At 42.3% G+C, this 26,814-nt stretch overlaps 1 protein-coding gene across 1 annotated transcript in view; it reads left to right on the top strand.

Moving 5' to 3' along the window:
• Positions 1 to 352: 352 nt before the first annotated feature.
• The window catches only part of syt9b (synaptotagmin IXb), a 39,596-nt gene continuing 13,134 nt past the window's right edge, over positions 353 to 26,814 (top strand). Inside the window, exons 1-5 of the mRNA XM_061676527.1 lie at positions 353 to 406; positions 518 to 759; positions 23,808 to 23,983; positions 24,508 to 24,725; positions 25,237 to 25,777. Of these exons, the coding sequence (XP_061532511.1) occupies positions 612 to 759; positions 23,808 to 23,983; positions 24,508 to 24,725; positions 25,237 to 25,777 (1,083 nt within the window). The 5' untranslated portion in view covers positions 353 to 406; positions 518 to 611. The remainder of the gene's footprint in view (positions 407 to 517; positions 760 to 23,807; positions 23,984 to 24,507; positions 24,726 to 25,236; positions 25,778 to 26,814) is intronic.

The raw sequence follows: 26,814 nt of genomic DNA, 5'->3' as shown, positions 1-26,814 counted from the left end.
AAAGGTCAGACACATCTCATTAATTAGGCCTCTTTCCACTCTAACCATCTGCGACATGCAGGTGGCTAGGAGCCATTACCTCATGTTTAGCCAGTGCGACGAATCACGTTTTTGGCTGAACTGTCAGAAAAGAAACCAGCTGACCTCTCCACTTGACTCATTTAATTTATTTTAAAATAAAATCATAGCAAAGAGGGACCCTGCTGTTTGGCTTGCGGGATGGAGCATGCCGTGGGGAAGGCGGGGGTTGATGGAGGCTTATTAACTTCCTGTGCTTCTCAGCATCCCGATGCACTAAAAGGATCACTGAGAGCAGAGAGCATCCAGTCACTCATTCATTCGCAGCCATTGATGCTTCACGAGCGGACATTAGAGAAACAGCAGTAGGAGGGAGATTTCGGAGTCGGTACGTAAAATAATCAACCTCGGGATGTTTTAAAAAGAAGGAAACTCATCGAAACCTACGTTCCTGCGCATAAATAAGCTCAAAGTCAGCAGAACTCTGGTTTTGATGCAGCGTCGACATCCAGGGGTGTAGCCGCGGTACCGTGCCTGTAGTGCGTGCGAGGGAGGTGGAGGAGGACGGGCAGTCAGGAGGATGCTGGAGGGCAATGCCTGCAGAAAGAGAGTATGAGATTTGTCGAAAGGCGCTCGAGCTGCTCTCCGACCTGTGCTCCAAAGGCGAGGTGCAGGATGACGACTGTTTGGATTTCACCTACTACTTCAGGGATCTGGCCAGACCTCGTTACACGGACTCTGGTGAGGCTCCAAGCAACACCGCATGGCCGTTTGCACGTTTGAGATATCTTAGTTGTTGTGTTTGTTTCTTTCTCTCTTGATGAAACACTTCAATCACCTCACGCAACACCCTCTCGCCACACTCACGCAACTTCACCTTATATCTGTGATGTGCGCGCACATTTCTTCGAACTTTATTCGTTTAGAAAACTAAACAATGGCTCCTCGGTTCATTCCAAATGTGAGAAGTGGACAGTTATGAACTTGTTGCTTGTATCTTTCAAAGTGGCAACTGTATGCGAACTAAAATGGCTGAGATGGTTCGTTTTACTTTTTTTTCTTCTAATGGACGAGATGGATATTGTGGTATAGCCTCACCCGACATTCCTCTTCGAGCCCAGCACAAAAACAAACAAGCTCGGAGTTAAAAATGCAGTGATTTTGCTTTGTTTGACTAGCAAATAGATGCATAGGAGCTTTTTCAGACAGAGTGTTCACAGAGCAAAAAAAAAGTGCAGTCTGAAAGATTTTCAAACATTAAGGTCACTAAGGGAAACGACATTAATAAAAGACAATGTTATGCTGTATGTCTGGTGTGATAAATTATGTGCAAATGAGTGTTTATTTTTTTTTATTTTCCATATATTGAGCAGCTGCATGTAAATTTCTTATTGTGTGTGTGTGTGTGTGTGTGCGTGTGTGTGTGTGTGTGGTGCTACAGTTGACTTTGTTAATTGTCTCTGAGGCGGGGCCTTTGCCTTTTAAAAATGACACAACCCATCATTAAACATGTATGATGAAGAGGAAGTTCCAGCTACCAGATTGGTTCCCCTGAGGAGCCGTGACCCACTTCCTCTTGTATTAGACCACTCTAAATGCACACACACATCGTTTGATCCACATCAAAAAAAACTGCTGTCAACTGAGATGCTGAAATCAGTCAAGTACACTGAGTAGTGTAGTAATTTTGCACACAAAAAAAACCTCCTATCGAGATCCTGCTGAGACACTCAGACAAGTGGTTTCACAAAAGATTGAGTGTCACAGCACATTTCATTTGAGTTGATCCATCATATGCAGAAAGTGTCAGTTAAAGTGTTGATGATGTTTCATAACTGACACGAAGATGCAGATGCCAAATTTCACCTTGCACTACAGAATTCATCATTTGCCATTTTTACCTTCTTAATTCTAAAATTATGTGAGTTAATCACACCTCTGTGTAAGTTGGCCCACCATTAAAAACCTAATAGGTCCCTTTACACAAAGCTCATTATTGTTCGACCACGACACTGTATTTAAAAAAAAATAAAGCACTAATACTGAGTTTAAACTAGTGGCTGTGCAGCTCATATACAGTCCTGTAAATATTTGCAATAATTTGTTTGAATCTCAGGATGACTGCACAATTCCATACATTTTCTAGAAATTAATTCAATCTTTTTCAAACAATTTGCATTTCATTTTGTATGAACCCCCACTGAAGTCTGGTTACAGTCACAGGTTCAGTAGGAAAGCAGAAAACATGTAAAAAGCAATTTATGCTTACTGCACATTGATTACTATTTTGGGATAAGAAATAATATTAAATACCTTTATTACATGTTATAAGGGCATGACTCCAATCAAGTTACGCAACTTCCTTTAAAAAAAAAAAAACTGGATGACATCTCTACATTTCTACACCAAAATACAAAGTACGTTTTAAAGCATGGAGCTCAAAAAGAACATGACAACTGCATTTATGTGTACAAATGTAAATTAAATAAAAATACATATAAAAACTACATAAAGTAAGGCTATAAAATTAGACAGTCAAATGTGTCAAACACCTTATTTTAAATATGTAACTTTATTCTAAATATGATGACTGCCATATACAACACACGTTACAATATTCTGCTCATAAGCTTGCTTCGATTTCGTTTGAAATAATATCTCTTTGAGAATGAGGTCTAAATTCAGGACATTGCTGTCTCTGTAACCATAACCACTGTTTATGCAAATGATGTAGCTGAAATGGTGGAGCATCTAATTGTAAATGTAAGCCTGGCATAAACAAATGATTCTTGCTGATCCAGTTACAGGCCTCCGGAATGTGTATATGCAACAAACAGCACATGTCACGTATGGGGAGTAGCTGGACCCAAGAGCAGGCGGAGGCAGATGTAAAATGATGAACAGTTTATTGAGGAAAGGTTATCGAGGTGGTCCTGGGTGCGTTGGTAGGCGATGGTGTGGACAGGTGGCAGGCAGTGGGGAGAACAGGCGGCTGGCTTGGTGGCAGGAGTGACGTGGATCAGGAACACGGGAACACTGAGAACAAGGAAACAGGAGAAAAGGGAACGAAGAATAGTGTGGCTTACTTGGAGGTAAATGGGCCGTGGTACCGCCGGAAGTAACTGCAATACTTTGGCAAAGATTTCCTGGAACAGGCAGGCTTATATACCGGTGGTGATGAGGCTGATTGGAGACAGGTCCTGAAAACAGAGAGGGGAGTGGGGAGAGAGAGAGGACACAAAGCGCCCTTCAGGCTCCTATAATGGAACTGCAGGGCAGTATATGACAGTAACCCCCTCTCAATGGACGCCTCCCGGCATCCTGCCAGGCTTCCCTGGTGAGCCGCGTAGAAGTCATCCAAAAGGGTATGATCGAGTATAAACTTCAGGGAAATCCAAGACCGCTCCTCCGGCCTGTACCCTTACCAGTCGACCAGGTACTGGTACCAGACGGCTTGTCGAGGGTTGAGGCGTTTGGCGGTACGGAGGTATGAGAGATTCATGTAGTCAGTCCAAATGATAAATGGAAGTTCCGTTCCCTCCAGCCAGTGCCTCCCCTCTTCCAAGGCCCATACAATGGTTGCCGACGTCGTAGTTCCTCTCGGGAGAGGAGAGGCGACGGGAAAAAGAAGCACACGGGTGGAATTTGTGGGTCGTGGGGTCCCGCTGCGAGAGGACAGCCCCTGTCCGAGGCGTCAACCTCGACCGCGAACTGGAGGGAGGGGTCGGGGTGGCGTAGGATGGGAGCACTGTTAAAAAGGCTTTTGAGTTGCTCAAAAGCTTGGGATGCTGCCGGGGTCCACTGAAAGTGAGACTTGGTGGATGTGAGGCTGGTGAGGGGAAGTGCAACCTTGCTGTAACTGCGGATGAAGCAGGGATAGAAGTTGATGAATCCAAGGAAACGTTGCAGCGCTTTCCGGGTGGTGGAAATTTGCCAGTCTATGATTGCATTGGCACTGATGGGTGACAGGAGATATGACTCGGCCATCCAGGGCTGTGAGGTTTTTGAGAGAAGGAAATGGTTGGAGAGGGATTTTGAGCTAGTGAATTATGGCTTCATGAATGAATGTGTCATCGGCACCGGAATCGATAAGGGCAGTGATGGTTGTGTCATGACCCGAAATTATAATGCAAGCGGGAACGGTCATGCGTGAGGGAGAGCTAGAGGGAATAGAAGTTTGGCTCACCACGACGCTCTCGGGACGCGGTGAGCCTGGTCTTTTGGTTGGAGGGGGCACAAGGAAATAAAGTGACCGGATTGACCGCAGTAGATACACACCCGCTGGATGGCACGACGCTGACGCTAACCGTGGCTTGGCAATTTGCATAGGCTCTTCGGTGGCTATAGGGAATGACGGAAGTGCGGAAGACGGTGCGGGAGGCGGGTGATAAATTGACGGCGTGGTGCTCGGAGTGGGAGGGTTTTTGCGCAAGCGAACACCCCCTCTCTCGTGTTCGCTCTCACAGTCTGTTATCCAGACGGATGGAAAGGCCGATGAGATCCTCAATAGATGAGGGATCGTCCCGGACCGCTAGCTCATCCTTGAGGCCATTAGAAAAAAATCCCCCTAAGTGCCGCGTCATCCCACCCACATTCACCCGCCAATATCCGGAATATTCCGCTCCTGATTTAACGCCCTGCGTGAGCGTGAGGTGATGACGGTTGGCTTCTTTGCACTGAACGGGGTGATCGAACACTTTACGGAGTTCGTTGGAAAAGGAATCGAATGAGTGGAGTACCGGGGAGGAGTTTTGGCATAGGGAAGTGGACCATTTAGCTGCTTTGCCGCGGAGGAGGTTAGTGACATAAGCAACCTTGGATTGTTCGGTGGGATAACTGTATGGTTGAAGGTTGAAAACGAGTGAACAACTGAGTAAAAACTGGCTACATGCACCTAGGTCCCCGCAGTAGGGCTCGGGCGGTGGGACATGAGGTTCTTTGTACGGGAGTCAAGGTGGCTCTGAGGCTGCGGGCATACTTAGAGGTGGAAGTTTGGATAGCATCGTCGAGGAAAGGAGGGATACTTGTTGTGTGAGGGAGTGTAGAGATTCCATGTGTTCTTGGAGAGTCATTTATTGTCTTCCTATGTGGGCTACTTGGAGAGAGTGCATTCATCAGTGCCGCCGGAGTTGCTGGGTCCATAATGGCCAAAGTATTCTGTCACGTATGAGGAGTAGCTGGACCCAAGAGCAGGCGGAGGCAGATGTAAAATGATGAACATTATTTATTATTGAGGAAAGGTTATCGAGGCGGTCCTGGGTGCGTTGGTAGGCGGTGGTGTGGACAGGTGGCAGGCAGTGGGGAGGACAGGCGGCTGGCTTGGTGGCAGGAGTGACGTGGATCAGGAACAAGGAAACACAGGAGTCAAAAAAGGGAACGAAGAATAGCGTGGCTTACTTGAAGGTAAATGGGCCATGGTACCACTGGAAGTAACTGCAATACTTTTATTCAATGTGGTGCTGATGAGTCACACAAGGAAAATGGGAGCACTTTTGGCTTATAGAAGTTTGTCAAATTGAGCAACCACATGAAATTACACACTTGGATGTAATGCAGCTGATAAGTCACCAGTCGACACTTAGCATTAAGCAGAACTGACCGCCATGTCACTCTATTGCACACAACCCACAGTCAGGGTTTCACGAAAACAAAGTGCAGCAGAAAAGCAACGCAAGAGTTAAATAAGACACACATTAAATCAACTCTGAGTAACATCAACACACAATTCATGTTACGTTAATCCTTATCGTTCAAGAATATATATTATATGAATATAATATGAATGATTGACATCTTTGTTACGTTGTTAGTTCAACATTTTATGGCCAATGCATGCTGGAAACCACATGGCTTCACAATTTTGCTGCATGCAAACTATAGTAACTGTGTGATGTCAACCAAATTTCCATGATGCAGTGAAACTGTAGTTAATCACTGTATAACAATTTTAAAGTATTTCACTGTATGTGGTAAATAACTGCAGAATTTCCAGGAATATCTAACAGTGTGCTTTGTCTCACTAAGTTCAAAATCAGATCTCATTGATCAGTGCCATGCTGTCTAAACTGGTTTAAATTAGATTTTTGGCGGACCTGTGTATGGGCTGGGCCAATGGTTTGAGCTCAAACATAAAACTACAATAAGAAAAGAAATTAAAAAGTATAATTAACTAAAATTTTACAATATCAGTAAATTAGTAATACAAAATCAGTTGGTTTGCGTAAAAACTATTGATTTGATTTAAAACACATTTCCAGGAAGAAAGCATATGAAAAAATTCAGTTCAATAAGAATTAACATGACAAATATATCCTCATGGCGGCACGGTGGCCGACTGGTTAGAGCCTCAGCCTCACAGTTCTGAGGACCCGGGTTCAATCCCCGGCCCCGACTGTGTGGAGTTTGCATGTTCTCCCCGTGCCTGCGTGGGTTTTCTCTGGGCACCCCGGTTTCCTCCCACATCCCAAAAACATGCATAAATTGGAGACTCTAAATTGCCCGTAAGTGTGCATGTGAGTGCGAATGGTTGTCTGTTTGTATGTACCCTGCGATTGGCTGGCAACCAGTTCAGGGTGTACCCCACCTCCTGCCCGATGACAGCTGGGATAGGCTCCAGCACGCCCGCGACCCTAGTGAGGATAAGCGGCTCAGAAAATGGGTGGAATATATCCTCATTTATTTGAGTTCAATACAAATCTGTTAACAGTGTCGATACTGTATTTGGGATGGTCATCTTGTTACATCTGCATAGCCTGCCCTTCCATGATGTAGGGGCCAATCATGTTGCAGTGGGGCGTGTCTTTCCAGGAATAATAATACATAATAATACATCCGGGGTGTACCATCCCTCAAAGGCAGCTGGGATGAATAAGCAGTATAGAAAAAAAGAGCTGTAAAATAAATGCTTCATGAGGAATATAATGATGAGTGTTGAATATATTTGGGAGACATTTAATGCAGATTTTAACTTTTGTTTGTTATTTGGCTAGTCAAAGTTATTCTGACATATGTACCATATATATCCATCCATCCATCCATCCATTTTCAACACCGCTTATCCTTGTTAGGGTCGCGGGGTGCTGGAGCCTATCCCAGCTGACTTTGGGCGAAAGGCGGACTACACCCTGAACTGGTTGCCAGTCAGTCGCAGGGCACTTATAGAAACGGACAACCATTCGCACTCACATTCACACTGTCACTGAGTGGGAACTGAACCCACGCCGCCTGCACCAAAGTCAGGCGAGTGTACCACTACACCATCAGTGACTTCCCTGTACCATATATAGGTCTGAAAAAGCTTTTATAGTTGTTTATTGATCCATATTTCATCTTATCTATTTTGTAATGTGGTGTAATATCTATGATCTATTGATCAATAGAATGAATTTGTTATGCATATGCCCTTGCTGACATACTTACTTCTACGGATGTATTTGAGCATTTTGCGTAGCATGGAAATTTATTGTGTGACCCACCTTTGCTGTCAATTACAATGAAGTTGGACTATTGGGGTTAATGTAAATATTAAAAAATATTGTTGACTTCATTCTCATGCTTAGCTTACGTGATTTACTAAAAGTTGCATGTGCAGAAATGGGCTCAAACTTGATAAAAGTCCCTATTGCATTCTCTGGCACCTCTTAAATTTAATTCCAGTTTAAAATTTAATTCCAGTTCCAGTTTAAGTCCCAATTCTTCTTGCTGCTTTTCCTGTGCTCCTGGTTAAATTATGTTTTAGTTGCTGTTTCAGCATCTTAAGTACAGCACAGCGACAGAGTCGTTCCACACAAGGAATATCTGAAATTACTTTAGGTTCTGCTATGCCATGTTATTGAATGAGGGTTTAAAAGAGGACGATAACATTTATAAAAATGGTGTGTATTTGCAAAGCTCCTGCTGAATAAGTTTTTCAAAACAAATTGAAAAAAACGATGTATCACAATGTAATGGGATGCTTTCCCCGTACCACTAAATTGAATTAATGGCTTCATATTCTCTTAATGCAAAAGAGAAACAATTGATTATTATTATTATTATTATTAGAATTCATTAGAAATTTAGATTATAGAGTTTGTTTTCACAACTTCCATAGTCTCTTGATGATTGAGGGATTCATTATTTATTTGTAGAATTTCGTCATCACACTTTTAATTGAATTTTGAGTTACAGTTGCTAGGCAACATTGCAATATTGTGGACTCACATTAGGACTTTATTATTTTATTATATTATTATAAATTATTTTCCTGGATGATCTCAACAAAGTGCGGCACGGCGGGCGACCGGTTAGCACTTCGGCCTCACAGTTCTGAGGACTTGGGTTCAAATCCATCCTCGCCTGTGTGGTGTTCGCCATGTTCTCCCCTGTGCCTGCGTGGGTTTTCTCCGGGTACTCGGGTGTCCTCCCACATCCCAAAAACATGCATGGTAGGTTAATTGAAGACTCTAAATTTCCCATAGGTCTGAATAGTTGCTTGAGGATAAGCGGTACGGAAAACGGATGGATGGATTTTTGCTTGTTTCCCCAAACATTTTACGTACTTCCCTTCTTTTAAACTGTATATTCTTTCAGGTCTTGTTTATGCAGAGCAATTTTCCCACTCTACAGAAGAACATTATGCAGATGTTTCCCTTTGGACTTACTCTCATATGCCCTTTCACTTCACTTATTGTCTCTTATTGGCCTGCTGCTGACTTGGCTGCTGAATCTTATTGAGCTGTTTCTCAGAGGTTGACTCTTGGGAGGAGGCACAGAACAATCTAATGAGATGGCTTGAAACCGAGGACCTCTCTCCATCTGACAGCAGCATCCTACAGAAAAAAATAAACTGGCCTTAATAATTCCCTGAGGTAATCCACTCCTAATATGTAGATACATCACCTGTCGGCTTGGAGCGCAAAATGGGTGTGTCGTATGTACCTATACATACCTGTGGTGCCTCTGGTCTCCCCAGGACTAGTCCCGGAGGTCGCGCCCCCTTATAGCCTGGCAGACTTCCGTTGTGTAGCGTGAACCCGCAGCATTTTTCTCTTGCAGTTGTTTTGGGATTTGCGTGTGTTTTGTTGTGTTTGCATAATTTTTCTTTTGCAGTTGTTTTCTGTGATTGCAGTTTTTATTTTTTTTTATCTTGCTGAATTTTTCTTTTGCAGTTGTTTTATGTGCTTGTGTGTTTTTCTTGCGTCTTTCCTGCTATGCAGCATGTGGCCGTTTGCAGCCCATTCGCCCCTGTCGGCCACCATACATGATGCACCAAAAAGGTGATAAGTATAAGGTGTAAATGGGAGAAATAAGGCAGAACGAAGAACCCATAGTGTGGACTATTGCCATCCAACCAAGCATTGAAGCTTTAAAACTTCCACGACATTTAGTAATTAGTGCCTGATTTAATAAGATCCCAAATATTGGCTGTTAAATTGCGTGTTCACTCTGACTGCGCACGTGTTAGTGGGCGTGTTGCTCGGAGTCGTGATTAACTAAGATTGCAGTCTTTTACTAAGATCCCAAATAGTGGGCGCCAAAATGCGTGTTCACTCACTCTAACAGTGTTAGCAACAGGTGTATAGGCTTTCAACACTGCAACAACACATAGCACAGTGCAGTTAACCATTGACCAACCCATTAATTACATTCATTATGTACTGCTATGGAGCAACAACTGCTATGGAGCAACAACGCAACGTCGTGCCGCAACGACAAACGCACCCAAATTGAAAATGTGGCATTGTTACTCTCTGGCATTACTGCTCATATGAAAGTGCTCTTCTCTTGCACTCACACTAAATATGTGTGTTCTAAAAGTACATCCCCCTATTCCAATGAAGTAGGGACTAGGGATGTTGTGTAAAACATAAATAAAAACAATACAATTATTTGAAAATAATTTTCAACCTATATTAAATAGAATACACTACAAACAAAATATTTAATGTTCAAACTGATACACTTTGGTGTTTTTTGCAAATAAGCTGGGACAGGGGCACGTTTACCACTGTGTTACATCACCTTTCCGATAAACAACACTCAATAAGCGTTTTGAAATTAAGGACACTAATTGTTGAGGCTTTGTAGGTGGAGTTCTTTATCATTCTTGCTTGATGTACAATTTCAGTTTCTCAACAGTCCGGGATCTCTGTTGTCGTATTTTGTGCTTCATAATGCACAACGCATTTTCAGTGGGAAACAGGTTTGGCCAGTCTCGTACTCACACTCTTGTACTATGAAGCCATACTGTTGTAACACGTGCAGAATGTGGATCGGCATTGTCTCACAGAACTAGGCAGAATGTCACTGAAAAAAACGAAAATTGAACTGCAGCATATGTTGCTCCAGTATTAATGGTGGGCAAGTTACCCATGCCATGAGCATTAACACACCCCTATACCATTGCAAATGCTGACTTTTGAACTTTGTGCTGATAACAATCTGGATGGTCCTTTTCCTCTTTGGCTGTGAGACACGAAGTCCATGATTTCCCATAAAATTTGAAATGTGGGCTCGTCAGACCACAGCATACTTTTAAACTTTGCGTCAGTCCATCTCAGATGAGCTTGGGCCCTGAGAAGCCGGCGGTGTTTCTGGGTGTTGTTGATATATGCCTTTTGCTTTGTATGGTAGAGTTTTAACTTGCATTTGTACAGTGTGTACGGAAAGCATTCAGACCCTCTTAAATTCAGTCTTTGTTATATTGCAGCCATTTGCAAAAAACATTTAAGTTATTTTTTTCTTCATTAATGTACACACAGCACCCCATATTGACAGAAAAAAACTGAATTGTTGACATTTTTGCAGATTTATTAAAAAAAGAAAACTGAAATATCACACAGCCATAAGTATTCAGACCCTTTGCTGTGACACATATATTTAACTCGGGTGCTGTCCATTTCTTCTGATCATCTCTGAGATGCTTCCACACCTTCATTGGAGTCCAGCTGTGTTTGATTACACTGATTGGACTTGATTAGGAAAGCCACACCACTGTCTATATAAGACCTTACAGCTCACAGTGCATGCCAGAGCAAATGAGAATCATGAGGTCAAAGGAACTGCCTGAAGAGCTCAGAGACAGAATTGTGGCAAGGAACACATCTGGCCTAGGTTACAAAAAAATATTCTGCTCCATTTAAGGTTCCTAAGAGGACAGTGGCCTCCATAATCCTTACATGGAAGACGTTTGGGATTACCAGAACCCTTCCGAGATCTGGCCGCACGGCCAAACTGAGCAATCGGGGGAGAAGAGCCTAAAATAGAGAAAGCTAAAATAATGGAGTGGCTTCAGAACAACTCCGTGACAGTTTTTGAATGGACCAGCCAGAACCCTGACTTAAACCCAATTGCGCATCTCTGGTGAGACCTGAAAATGGACTGTCCACCTATGTTCACCATCCAATCTGACAGAACTGGAGAGGATCTTCAAGGAGGAATGGCAGAGGATCCCCAAATCCAGGTGTGAAAAACTTGTTGCATCATTCCCTAAAAGACTCATGGCTGTCTTAAATCAAAAGGGTGCTTCTACACAATACTGAGCAAAGCTTTGGTCATAATACCCTATGATTGGCTGGCGACCAGTTCCTGGTGTACACCATCTCTCGCCCAGTGACGTGCGGTGAGGTTCATGATTGGTGAGGCACTGACTACGTTACGTGACTGAAGCTCAACTCAACACTGCCACATGTTGGTTGTGGCACCGTACATACCAGACTCCACTGTGCACCTTTAGTGGCGTTTCTGGTCGATAAGAAAGACTAAATGTCACACACTTTCATTAAATATATTAGACAGTCTGTTAAACGTCAGTAAGTGCAGTACATGTGTGATAAAACTTATATTATTGGCGATGTAATGAGGAAACACCAAGGTCTCATGTGTGAAGCCACGGACCAATCACAGCCTGCCTGAATGGATGTATGCGTGGTCTCTTGAAGCATCATGCGAGCAATGACTCAATGTGACTCGTAACTGCACTTCCTATGCATTTGAACAGGAAATATGAAAATTCTGTTATTTTAATGATGAAATCATTGAAATTATTGGATTGAAAAAGAAAATCAATGTAAAGCACGGACCATAGAGCTAAAATGGAACAATTTAATGCAATCAAAAGTTTTTGTTTTTTTACTATTCACATGCAGTGGAAAGGAAAGACCACCAGGGGGGCAGTGCGGCTCTGCATCACTTGCCTACCCTGACCGCACATCACTGCTCTCGCCCGAAGATTGCTGGGATAGGCTCCAGCACGCCCGTGACCCTTGTGAGGATAAAGTGGTACAGAAGATGGATGGATGGGTCTAAATACTTATGGCTGTTATATTTATTATTATTATTTTTTTTATAAATCTGCAAAAAATTCAACAATTCTGTTTTTTTCTGTCAATATGGGGTGCTGTGTGTACATTAATGAGGAAAAAATTAATTTAAATAATTTTTGAAAATGGCTGCAATATAAAAACCCACTGTAGATGTAGCGAAATACTGTGTTAACTGACAATGGTTTTATGAAATATTCCTGAGCCCAGGTGGCAATATCCTTCACACAGTGATGCAGGTTTTTAATGCAGTACTGCCTGAAGAATCGAATGTCACAGGCATTCAATGTTGGTTTTAAGCCTTGCTGCATTCATTCATTCTTTTTCCATACCGCTTATCCTCACTAGTGTCACGGGCGTGCTGGAACCTATCCCAGCTGACTGTGGGCGCAATGTAGGGTACACCCTGAACTGGTCACCAGCTAATTGCAGGGCACATATAAACAAACAACCATTCGCACTCGCATTCACACCTACGGGCAATTTAGAGTCTTCAATTACCCTACCATGCATGTTTCTGGGATGTACCAGAGTACCCGGAGAAAACCCAGACAGCCACGGGGAGAACATGCAAACTCCACACAGGCGAGGCCGGATTTGAAACCAGGTCCTCAGAACCGTGAGGCAGATTTGCTAACTAGTCGCTCACAATTTCCAACGCCTTGCTGCATACTTGCAGAAATTTCTCTAGATTCTCTGAATCTTTTGATTATATTATAGACCCCCAGATGTTCCATCCATCCATCCATCCATTTTCTGAGCTGCTTCTTCTCACTAGGGTCGCAGGCGTGCTGGAGGCTATCCCAGCTATCATTGGGTAGGAGGCGAGGTACACCCTGAACTGGTTGCCAGCCAATCGCAGGGCACATACAAACAAACAACCAGTCACACTCACATTAACACCTACGGGCAATTTAGAGTCGTCAATTAACCTACCATGCATGTTGACATCCCTAAATGTCATGCAATTGTACACTGGGAAATGTTCTTAAACTGTGGGACTATTCGCTCATGCAGTTGTTCACAAAGCGGTGAACCTCACTCCATCCTTGCTTGTGAACAACTGAGCCTTTTGGGGATGCTCCTTTTATACCCAATGATAGCACTTACCAGTTCCCAATTAACCTGTTCACATGGAATATTAAAAAAATTTTTGAGCATTCAGTTTTCCCAGTCTTTTGTTGCCTCTGTCCCAGCTTTTAGGGAACATGTGGCAGGCATCAAATTCCAAATGAGAACATTTGCAAACCTTCTTCAGTTTGAACATTTAATATTTTGTCTTGAATATAGGCAGTAAAGGACTCATCGTATTCGGTTTTTATTTATGTTTTATGCAACGTCCCAACTTCATTGGAATTGGGGTTTGTAAATACAGAGATAACACAAAAGTGCAAGCAAGAGCTATTTATACAATATCAAAGTGTACTTCACTATTGTTTGCTTGTATTGCATTGTATATTGCAACTGTATCTGCCCGAGTGGTAGAAAAGCACATACCTCCTGTGGGTACATCATAGCATTGACAGAAAATGTAAATGCTTTGAACAGGTTAGGTTACAAAGACAATGCAAAATAACTTTATAACTAAGGTTTGTAGGGTTTTGCAAGTTTCCAGTTTAATACAAGACAGTGTTCAGTATAGCTAACATGTTGATTCACACAATTTCTCATCAAAGAGAGATTTGGTTCGAATTTATAACAGCAACCACCTGTGCTTCTCTTCTGTAAGGGAGTTTAAGATTGAGTCACCTCACAGGCAGGAGAACATCAGTGTTAGAGCTTCTATCCGGCAAATCCAATCATATTGTTGGAAAGGTACACAGTGGCTCTGATGTTCTCCCTTCAAGTGATTTTAGATAGATGTAGAGGCTTCTCCCTATTGCTAGTCTCATTGGCAACCCAAAGGTGCTCTTTGATGAAAATCCACAGATAATGAGCCAAATTTTCTGCGATGTTTTATGGTAAAAACATATTTTGTTTGTGTTTCGTTTTCCCCCCCTCCCACATTATTATTCATTTTATTTTTTTAATGAAAAAGCATTTAACCCCCAAATTGTAAGACCATTTTAGCTAATCGGAAGCCTACATAAAGTTTTTATTAGATTACAATAAGAACAATGGGCAATCATTAAAGTTGGTTTAGTTATTTCTGAATATCACACTTAAATATGAATCCAAGTAATGTATAAACAGCAAATAATAAACACAACAACAAGAAGTAGAAGAAAAGTTAATTGAAGGAAATTTTGTTGTGCCACACAAGCCACAAAATAGGAGTTTGTACCATATATCAGAAATACTGAAAACTAAAAACTTTAAAATCTTCACACCAAGAAAGAGCTTTTAAAACTAACCTACCTGACCTGAAATACAGCTTGTGTATTGAATAAAGACCCTAATGCATGGTAAAAATACACGAGTGTTGTAGTTGTAGTCCTTTGTGCTGACTAGAAGAAAGACCAAGGAATGGAGAAAGTCCTCTTTGAGCATCAGTAGGAGCCTGGCCTGCCAGCTAGGCTGCAACATGAGCTTGAACCTCCATGCTGCTCTGATTCAAGCCTGGGAAGGGAACACATAACAGCAACACAGCTCACTCCTCAGGCCATATGCCCAATCACATTACAATAATCAAATTGTCTGGAGATATTTAATGATGATTGTTGTATCTTACATGATACTGTTGTGATCTGTAGTGATCTTACTGATTGGAGCTGTACAGAACTGAAGGCCTTGATTACAGACTGCAAGCAGACATTGAAGGTGGAGACATCGTGGAGCCATGGGAAAGTCACAAGTACAGTGGAACCTCGATTTACCGGACCCCGATTTAACGGCTATCGGAAATAACGTACCTTCAAGACCGTACATGTGTCCAAAATAGTTTCCAGTTGTCACTTAAACTGGCATTGACAAAGTCTGTTGTTTACTGGCACTGTGGTGCAATATATGATGAGACTGGGATGTACGTATTTCCGGGTCACAAATATACAATTTGACTCGATCCAACCAACAGACGTGCCTCCCGTGCCTACAAAAAGTGGCGACATTCCATCAAAGGCAATGCATTGACATTTGGTGGCCATGTTGAATGTGGCAACATTTCCAGGCAATGCACTGGAGTGGCGGCCATAATGGCAGGAGTTCTATCTGTCGCATAGAGCTCTGCACAGAGCAAGAGCAGCATGGCGGCGATGTTAACGTTAAGAGTAATACAACACACAAGTCTCTGGAGTCTGGAACATGCTATTTTTAGTGCAGTAACTGTTTTTTATTTTTTTGTCAAGCCGTTCGTCTATGGCAATGTTTCCCAACCAGGGTACGTGAGCACATTGCAGGGGTACGTGGAAACAGGCTTGGACAGGTGTCCCGGAATATACGTATGTACTGGCGTTACGACAGTTACATTTTAAAAAAAAATTAACTGTCATCTGGTACAGTTACTGAAAAAAGACATGTAATCAGGTTATATGTGTATTTATTTGAAAAATTTTATTATTTCACAGGATTACATTTTTAATGTGGGGAGAGAGATGCTGGCCGTTGATTTGAGCACTCGCTCGCTTTCACACTAGTGGACAGAGCAACAAGTGGGTAAATGGTGACAACATGGGTAAATCAACCACAGCCACTGGCTAATGGCCGTGTTGCCGTCCCAAAAGCAGCTTGTTTAAAAGCGAAGGAATGGACGGTGACTCTAAATCTTATTCACTGGAGTACTTTTTTATTTTAGATAATATTTACAAAGACAACTTAGCTGTCAGAGTAATTTGGACTGCTGGTGACTTTGGCTATGCGGGAGCTAGCAAGCAAGCCCAAGAGCCTGGATCGAAATTATAAGTAAACATTTCACTATCCCATCACAAATCACTCATTGCTTTACTATTTAAACACTGTATTACCGTTGCTAAACCTATCACTGGGAGGTTTTTCTGCAGTGACATCACGTATCGTCGTCATGTATTATAATTACATGTGTGTTGGTGTGTGTGTTTGTGCATGTGTGTGTGTGAACCTTAAATTGTCCTCTTTTTTCCATTTCACTTGTAATAACAAACACCGAGTGTTTGGCTCATGGGGAAAGGTTTTCAAAAGCTATTAAATGAAGCTCTCTCTCTCTCTCCCCATCTATCTATCGATCGATCGATCGATCTATCTATCTATCTATCTATCTATCTATCTATCTATCTATCTATCTATCTATCTATCTATCTATCTATCTATCTATCTATCTATCTATCTATCTATCTATCTATCAGTCTAAGTAAAGTTTTACCTTCTGGATCTCCTTGATGGCCGTTTTTAGACACTTGAGACGGTCCTTAATATAGTGGTGTGACAACAACTTCCGGGTCGTGGTCAATGTTTTGAGGAACGAGGAGCTAGGAACGTTGCATTTAAGGGACTTGAGATGCACCCAATGACTACATAGAGCACACCAGTGTGGTCAGTTCACGTAAACTTTACAACTTTTCAAACATTTTCAAGCTGTTTTTATATTGATTTACAATAACAGTTGTACTGTACTGGGCATTTTAGGCCACAAAAAAAGTACAAAACAATAATTTTATACTGTCCAGTAAAATGGGTGCATATGCCCACCAAAAAAATAAATAAATAAAAAAATCTTCAATATAACAGATAGTCCGATGTAACGAACGACCCCCTGCCACTATTAATCCGTTAAATCAAGTTTCCACTGTAAGCTCATTGCTATTCAAAAATATGTGAAATGAGATTGGATTGATTTCAATATAAACGACATTAATATGAACTTTATTGACACAATGGGAAAAGGCTGCATCCTCTCGCTCTCTATATATGTATTAAGTGTGTACCTAAACCCGACATTGTGCCAAGAGGACACACAATATACCCTCTCTCTCAGCTCATCCCAGCTGGAGCCCTGGTCAGAGCAGCACACAGTGTACTGTTTTGTATTGGCCTCATTTCACAGAAAGTTGGCTGTGCTTCAATGCTCATTCAAATATGTGCATGTTCCTCTCACTGTTTACAATATGAAAAAAGCATTTGTAGTGTGGTGGTTCAACATTTCACTCTGTCCCAGCGTCAACTATTGGTCAATGTCTTTTTCACTCAGTCCTGTTATTAACAGGTGATCGCTCACCCCAAAGTCAGTTTTCTAAATACCTATATCTATATATCTACACTTCACTGTGCAAATTGAACACACATCACACTTCCAGATCAACAAAAGCAATAAAAACAGATCACTAAGGACGAGAGGAGTGCTAGGTCATGACCATGTGACCACCAACACCACTGCTGGCAGCCAAGGGCTCCTCAAAAGGAGGCAGATGTTCATTCGTGGCTTTTATTGTTGTTTTTGTTGACACAGTAATTATTTATGACTATTTTATGCTACAGAAACGTATTATAAGATTTTAAGTGAGCGTTTTACAACCACATTCTGCCCATTGCTCAGCAAAATGCCTCATTTCTGTGCCTTCATTTCCTTCTGTCATTTTTGGTGCGCCACCAACTGGGACAGCGCGGGAAATGAATCGCCCATTCACTAAATATATAACAAACTAACTATTGAAGAATACAGCAAGATGTTAGAGGAGCTGACATGCTTAATCAGCATTTGTTCAGCTCCTCTAGTATTGGCTTGGGTGATTTTTCTTTTTGCTTTTTTTTTTAAACAAAAAAAAGCGGTGGATTCCAGCTTTAAACCTGATAATGTATTGTTTATTTTTTTCTGGTGCAAATATTCACTCATTTTGAATTAGATGCCTGCAACATGTTCTAAAAAAGATAGGACAAGGTCATGTTTACCATTGTGTTACATCACCTTTTCTTTTAACAACATTCAATAAACGTTTGGGAACTGAGGACACTAATTGTTGAAGCTTTGTAGGTGGAATTCTTTGCCATTCTTGCTCAATGTACCGTAATTTCTCATACCAATAAAATTTTCCTTAAGCATACTGGCTTCACAGTGCTTTCCTGACACTAATAGTGTATCGGGAAATGTGCAGTAGTTGGTTGCAACACTACATTCAACCTCAAATACTGTATTGCAAGACACTCTCTGTGATGAGTCTGACTCACAATGACAAGCGAGAGTTCGAAAGAGCTACAGTGCAGTATATGATGGAATACGACACTATGTACATAATCATCCCTCAAGGTCCTCCTCTCTGAAAGTATCTATTCAGAAGTTGGTCTCCACCATGCTATAAGATGTACTTGTGGAAGGTTGCTTGAGTATTCTCCACTGCACTGTCTGTTCACTACACAACCTTCTTTTCCCTAGCAATTGGCTAGTGAAGACACTTTCCCTTGTCCTGCTTGAAAATGTTTAGCCTTTGTCGCAGGCAAAAGAAAGCAGAAATGATGGCTCTGGAGCTGGCAAAATTTGCTGAAAATGGTGGCAGGTTAAAAGTTAATTCCATGATGTCATGGATCACACATGCTGTGCTATACATCAATGATCTCAGCTATCTAACGTCTTTTTGGAACCATTGATTATAGTTGTGACATGGTAGATAGGTAGGTAGGTCAATGAACTAACAATGAACAATAATTAACTATAATGAGCATTTCAAAGTTGGAAATTGTGGCTCTTAAATAAGATATGCATAAAAGTGATACAGTTTACATACATATAGTACATACAGTTTAGGTGAAAACATACCGTATGGCTGTGTTAGCAATGTTTTATTGAATCTTTTAACTACACGGAAAATCATGGCCTTTTTTTTGGACATTATTCATCTAACTGTTGATGCATGTGCATGTCAAAATGGCAGTTAGCAGTTGGTCCTAAAACTCAAACTTAGACTTTGAGGCATGACTTTACCGTCACAGTACATCCAAGAAAGGACCCAATTTTCTCAACAATATAAATCACAAGTTGGTTCAGGGAAGCCCAAACAAGTGTTTGACAAGCCATAAACAGATTTTCAAACTTGTCACCAGGTTTCATAACGGTGATCCCTTTGCATGTAGGTACGGCTTGGTGGACTGGATATCGCTTTGCAAAGGTAACTTTTGTTGTGGAAGATCATGTGATATAAATACATGGCATTTTGATTGGCCATAAACCTCTGTGTTGTTGCGACGCCATTCACTTGCGATTAGACATCTGGAATCACAGCCGAACTTGTGCAGAAGGTCGGTAATGAATCAAAACTAGTTGCAGAACCCTGTACACTGTGTGACTGGACTGTATGGTGCGGTGGCGTTTGGTCACGTCACTCATTGTAGGGCAAGTTTTAATCTTCACTTCCCTTTGTGTAAGGAAAAACATTCTCTATTTTAATTGATTGACATTCTAAGAAGACTGATATCAAATGTAACTGGGATGATTACATCTTGATTGCATTTGGAAATTATTGCTTGTGATAAAGTTCAGAGATTTCTTGCACTTTCACGCCTGCCCACTAGGGAGGAACGAGGTCCCTCGACTGCCGAGAAAGCACTCTGAGTGGCAATGCGATGCCTGTCCCCTGCGGCTTCTCACAGCACGGTGTAAGTGCTGTGGAGCTCTCGATATGCACAATGCACCAAGCGTTGGATTGTTTGCCCACTAATGGAGAACGTGAGCTGGCTGAAATTGGATGTGTGGGTGACATAAGAGAGGCGGCTATTTTGAGCTTATTTATCATCTGCTCCCATTCATGTGTATTGAACCTCGCTGGCGACAATGAACACAAGCGGCACTCTTTCATCCAACGCAGTTACATTAAAAATTACAAATACAGTTAAGTATTGTAAAACACAAAATTTAGATACTGTGTGGAGTTTGCATGTTCTCCCCGTGCCTGCGTGGGTTTCCTCCCACATCCCAAAAACATGCAGGGTAGGTTAATTGAAGACTCTAAATTGCCAATAGGTATGAATGTGAGTGCAAATGTTTGTTTGTTTATATGTGCCCTGCGATTGGCTGGCGACCAGTTCAGGGTGTACCCCACCTCCTGCCTGCAGTGAGCTGGGATAGGCTCCAGCATATGTGCAACCCTAGTGAGGATAAACAGTTTAGAAAATGAATGGATGGATATAGTATTTGCAGGTGCGTTCCGTGTGTATAAATAACGTCCACAATTAAACTCATGCGTGGTATTCGTGGACGTGACATCTATCCAGCAGATGCTGTGATATGGACCAATCAGACCCAAGCTGTTTTCCATATTTAAATTGGGGAAGATGAGATCCGACTGACATTTTTAGCATTTCCAAACAAAATTATCACGCACATCAGATAAAAGGACATCAAAGATGATCAAAATTAAGGCAAAGATGGCAAGAGCTGAGAGTTGAATAGAAAACCTCTCGACTGTGAGGCAGAGGTGCTAACCACTACCCCACTGTGCTGCCCCAATTCTACTCCTACTAATAATATCTTCTTTTCATAACGTTTTTACATATCTTTTGTTCTGTTGAATTATAACACATTTTAAATATCTATCTACAAATGAAGTAGATTATTTCAGCCTTACAAGTACTAGTTTATGGAGCAATGCCTTGGACACAAAGTTTTAAAGAAAGAAAACTTGTAATTCAGTGTCAATGCCAGTTAATTCAACTGTCGAGGGACGAAAAACTCTTAAAGTGTAAGCAGCTGCGGTGTTTCTTCACTGTCTCTCTCCATTTGCTCCTTCAGCAACTCGACAAGACTTTGCACTTGAGCAATGCATTGCCTGCAGCTTTTCTTCTCCACCTCCAACATATTTCTGACAGGCTACCATACTTTCTCTTTTATGGCTAAAAAATGAATACATTAATAAAATAAAATAAAAATTAAAAACTTAATTGAGAGTGGACTGCACTTAAATGCCGCTTTTCTACTTGACCTACCAACAATTGCTGACAAAGCAGCCCCTCTGATAAGGTTAACATTCTTGGAACTGAACTTAATGCTTTGCTCATTGTTAACTCCTTTGTATGCGTTTATTGTCAGTAGTACCGTGAGTGGAGGGATGGAATGTGGAAGATTCATTCACTTTGTAGGCAGTCAATATTAAAATTTTAGTTTGACTTTGGATAAGGCCGTTCCACTAAACTTGGAATGGTTCACTCTGGAATTGAGTAACTATTGAAGAGGATCTGACCCATACAAAATTGTCACTTATCCCTATCAATAAACTATAGCAAGGGTCCCCAACTGCTGGGTCGCAGACAGGTACCCGGCTGCAGGCCATTTGATGCAGATCCACACAGAGAGACCAAACCAAAAAAAAAAAAAAAGCTGTTGGTTTTCTAAGAGAGAAGGGCATCCATCCATCCATCCATCCATTTTCTACCGCTTATCCAAGGGCGGGTCGCAAGGGCAGTAACTTTATCAGGGACGCCCAGACTTCCCTCTCCCCAGCCACTTCATCCAGCTCTTCCGGGGGTATCCCGAGGCGTTCCCAGGCCAGCCGAGAGACGTAGAGAGAGACGTCTCTTCCCGGTGGGACGTGCCCGGAACACCTCACCGGGGAGGTGTCCGGGAGGCATCCGAATCAGATGCCCCAGCCACCGCTCTTTCTTTAACACAACGCTCTTTCTTTAACACAACGGACCAATACATAGTCCGCATCACTGCAGACGCTGCACCGATCCACCTGTCGATCTCCCGTTCCATTCTTCCCTCACTCGTGAACAAGACCCCAAGATACTCGACTTGGGGCAGGATCTCATCCCCGACCAGGAGAGCGCACGCCACCTTTTTCCGACTGAGGACCATGCTCTCAGATATGGAGGTGCTGATTCTCATCCCAGCCGCTTCACAATCGGCTGCGAACTGCTCCAGTGAGAGTTGGAGGTCACGGCTTGATGAAGCCAACAGAACCACATCATCTGCAAAAAGCAGAGATGCCATACTGAGGCCACCAAACCGGACCCCGTCTACGCCTCAGCTGTGCCTAGAAATTCTGCCCATGAAAGTTATGAACAGAATCGGTGACAAAGGGCAGCCTTGGTGGAGTCCAACCCTCACCGGGAAAGAGTCAGACTTACTGCTGGATATGCGGACCAAACTCTGACTCCGGTTGTACAGGGACCGAACAGCCCGTATCAGGGGGTTCGGTACCCCATACTCTCAAAGCACCCCTCACAGGACTCCCTGATGGGCACGGTAGAACGCCTTCTCCAAGTCCACAAAACACATGTAGACTGGTTGGGAGAACTCCCATGCACTCCCATGACTGGTTGGGAGAACTCCCATGCACCCTCAAGGACCCTGCCGAGGGTGTAGAGCTGGTCCACTGTTCCACGGCCAGGACGAAAACCACAGTGCTCCTCCTGGATCTGAGATTCGACTTCCCGACGGACCCTCCTCTCCAGCACCCCTGAATAGACCTTACCAGGAAGGCTGAGGAGTGTGATCCCCCTGTAGTTGGAACGCACCCTCCGGTCCCCCTTCTTAAAAAGGGGGACCACCACCCCAGCCTGCCAATCCAGAGGCACTGTCCCCGATGTCCACACAACGTTGCAGAGCCGTGTCAAACAGGACAGCCCCACACCATCCAGAGCCTTTAGGAACTCCAGACGAATCTCATCCACCCCCGGGGCCTTGCCACCGTGGAGCTTTTTAACCACCTCGGTGACCTCAACTCCAGAGATAGGAGAGCCCGCCTCAGAGAACCCAGCCTCTGCTTCCTCATGGGAAGGCGTGTCAGTGGAATTGAGGAAGTCTTCAAAGTATTCTCCCCACCGACCCACAACGTCCCGAGTCGAGGTCAGGAGCACCCCATACCCACTATACACAGTGTTGATGGTGCACTGCTTCCGCCTCCTGAGACGCCGGATGGTGGACCAGAATTTCCTCAAAGCCTTTCTCCATGGCCTCACCGAACTCCTCCCATACCCGAGTTTTTGCTTCAGCGACCACCAAAGCTGTATTTTGCTTGGCCAGCCGGGACTGATCAGCTGCCTCTGGAGTCCCACAGGCCAAAAAGGCCCGATAGGAATCCTTCTTCAGCTTGACGGCATCCCTCGCCGTTGATGTCCACCAACGGGTTCGGGGGTTGCCGCCACGACAGGACACACTAACCCCTCCACCACGATAAGGTGACGGCTTCCAGGAGGGGGAGAGAAGGGCAGAAAAGTACAAATAGGCAAGCACACATACTGTAACATAGATCAATAAGTACACTTTACAAAGCAAATCTGTGTATAGTGACAATAAAAGGCATTGTATTGTTTTTTATTGTTTTGTATTCTATTGATTGTATTGTATTCTGTTATTTCAAAAACACGGTAAACCAGCAACATTCAAGCAGTCAACACAGCATTTCCGGTTGGCTTATCTCCTGGCTTTGGTTGATGCTTTTTACATATATTTGTGACAATAAACTGAGATAAAGGGCATACACTCTGAAATTAGTATACCTGTTCCACAGTTGCAATAGGGACATGTTACACATATTGTTCCTTAGTAAGACTAAAAAACATCCTGACCTGTTTTTTTTCTATGCTTCTGTTCAGTCACTTGAAAAGTGTTCACTGTTCACTGTGTCTCTCACTCTCTTTTATCTCCAGATGTATCAGTGAGCCTGTTGTCCCTGCTGGTGACCACCTGTGGTCTGGCTTTATTCAGCGTCTCCCTATTTGTATCATGGAAGCTGTGCTGGGTACCTCTGAGTGGCCGATTTCTCCCAGATGTCCTCAAGGGGGTACATTTTCTGGGAGGGGACCAACAGCCTGTATTAATAGAGGTAAAGTGAAAGGAAGGTCTACTTGGCTATATAGCACACAAACAACAATAAATGTACCCTTTTGCCACAAATAATGGCTAACACCAAGTACCAAATAAATAAATACAACTCAAAAGGTTCACAAACGAAAAAACACTACAAGATATGTGGAAATCGTGAGGCACATCAGGCAGGATGACTGTCATTTTCTGGTAATGTTCCAGAAAATAATGGTCAATTTCCAGACTGTTCGACTTTAGGGGGATTCAAGTTGAGATTGTTTGGCAATTTTCCGAGGAAAGATTCGACCAAGCTGACTGCATTTGATGGAATTGTAATTCTAAACTTTACAGGTCGAACACCTTTGTAGACCCAGACTGATGAGCAGAACCCCATCTCCAGGAGAAATAACCTTATATTTTGGACACCAACACTGTTGTCAGTGTTTCACATGCTTTTCTTGTAACTGTTATGTTTTGGTTGGAGGTTTCGAAAAGTATCACTGTCAATTGTAATACAGTAAATGCAAATATTCGTATATCCAGGTGGATGGGGATGATAGGGAGTACAGTGAGGATGGCTGTATGAAGGAGCCATCAGGCCTCCCCATGGCTGTATCTGTCCCAGAGTCAGGTCTGAAGATCAGCCACACGTCACCTGACATCCCTCTGGAGACCCAGGCCAAAGTAGACCATATACAAGCCCACACCCTGGCCAGGGACAGGGTGCAAAGACAAATCACTGAACCCACGTCGTCAGTACGGTCAGTACACATAATTTCTGTGGTGATTCTGTAAAAATTTTAAAACAGAAGGAGATAATATTGTGTCAAATAAAATAACTGGGTGCAGAGCAGAAGCCTTTATATTATATCACATTGAAACAAATAATTGAATCATATCAAACATAGTAACATTGTCAATGCTCTATTATTAGTATTAAACTTCTATAAGCAATTCAGTGACAATTTAATCAATTTAAATGAATGGGATTCTGTGCTGGCTCCTTTAGCTTGCCAGATCTAAACTATGAAGACAGTCCCATCCGTTGGATAGCAGCTCCTCAGAACTCAATTTGTTACAGGGTCAAATTTGTTACAGGGTCAAATTTTAGTCCACAATAAACCTTTAAATTGTGTACAGCTATGAAATATTTGGATTACACAACAAAATTATACAACAGCTGGTGAACACAACTAGATGTAAAAAAAAAAAAAAACTTTGATGAGTGATGATTAATGAACAGATTCCTTTTAATGTTACCTTTCCTTACAGTCACAACTCCATCCGTCGTCAGATGAACCTGTCCAATCCAGACTTTAATCCGACTCAGTTCCAGCGCCAGGATAGTCTGACTGGTTTAGGACAGATCAAACCTGAGCTTTACAAGCAGCGCTCTGTGGACACGGATGATGGACGTAGGACAGACAACTGTGGACGTCTCAATATCATCCTTAAGTTTGACTTTGATCTGGAGCAGCTGATAGTTAAGATTCATAAGGCTCAAGATCTTCCTGCCAAGGACTTCTCTGGGACCTCGGATCCTTATGTCAAGATATACCTGCTGCCTGACCGTAAAACCAAGCACCAGACTAAGGTGCACCGCAAGACTCTCAACCCAATATTTGATGAGGTGTTTCTCTTTCCAGTGGCATACACCGAGCTGTCGAACAGAAAGCTGCACTTCAGTGTCTATGACTTTGATAGGTTCACTCGCCATGATTTGATTGGTCAAGTGGTGGTGGACAACTTCCTGGATCTTGCCGACTTCCCAAGAGAAACTAAATTGTGTCGGGACATCCAATATGTCACTTCGGTAAGATACAAATCTTTGTACTTTATTTGTCAATTGGTTAATCATTCTCTTAACGTTTTGATAATACTACCAGTCGCACGTCTTTTATTCTGTTATAATCAAGTTAAGTCAGAGCAACTTACTTCACCAATTTGTTTGAAGATTATATAGGCCAGGGGTATTCAATTTGGTCAAAAAGCATGTGGGATGTGAGATAGGCCATCTGCTGAAAATATCAAAAACGCCAAGATCATGATGTCCAGAGAGAACAGGAGCAGGAGATGTATCAATGGACATGTGTCTAATTTCCCCTGCAAATAGAACTCATCAGTGGTTTCAAGAGACAGAAACACTGAAATATACTTAGAGACAGTTAATGTTTAATGAAAGCTCTATGAATCCTTATGGGTGGTGACCCAGATATGACCAAACACAACACTTGAAATGGTGAGACAGAAACACACAGACATGATTTATATTCAATTATTCACTTGACTGTATCTATACCATTGGCACACTGTGTGATACAGTTAGGAGGTAAGTGCTGGTATTGTTAATACGAAGATCGTGTCATGTAAAAAAAATTGAATGATGATACTGGCTGTTCTATTACAAAACAATGCTGTTTTGGAGCCTGAAAGTGGAAGTTATCTCCATCTTAATTTGAATATTTTAGTTTGTTTTCAAAAGCATTTAATTATATACAATACAAAACTGTATAAAGTAAAACACTGTAGTTAGAAGACTGAATATGTTTGCATTTTATGCAGCATGCCCACTGTGTTTTGGAAGTGTGTCTGGTTTGTGTAGGTTTTAGAATGTGGCTTCATAATGCCATGAAAATAATCACTTCAAATAACGTGTTGATTTTCTTTTAACATCTTCCTCATTCTGCCTGCTGAATAAGGTCAAGAGAAATAGGTTAAAGCCTATTTTGAGGGTTAAAACGCTTGAGCTACAACTGTTCTGTCTCCTGCATCAAAGTGTGAGGAGCTCAAATTTTAAATATACTTTATATACTATATATACACAGTATAGTTCATCGTTTTTTTTTTTTG

Source organism: Phycodurus eques, chromosome 5, assembly GCF_024500275.1.
Source record: "Phycodurus eques isolate BA_2022a chromosome 5, UOR_Pequ_1.1, whole genome shotgun sequence".
NCBI lineage: Eukaryota > Metazoa > Chordata > Actinopteri > Syngnathiformes > Syngnathidae > Phycodurus > Phycodurus eques.
This window is presented reverse-complemented; position numbering and strand designations above follow the sequence as displayed.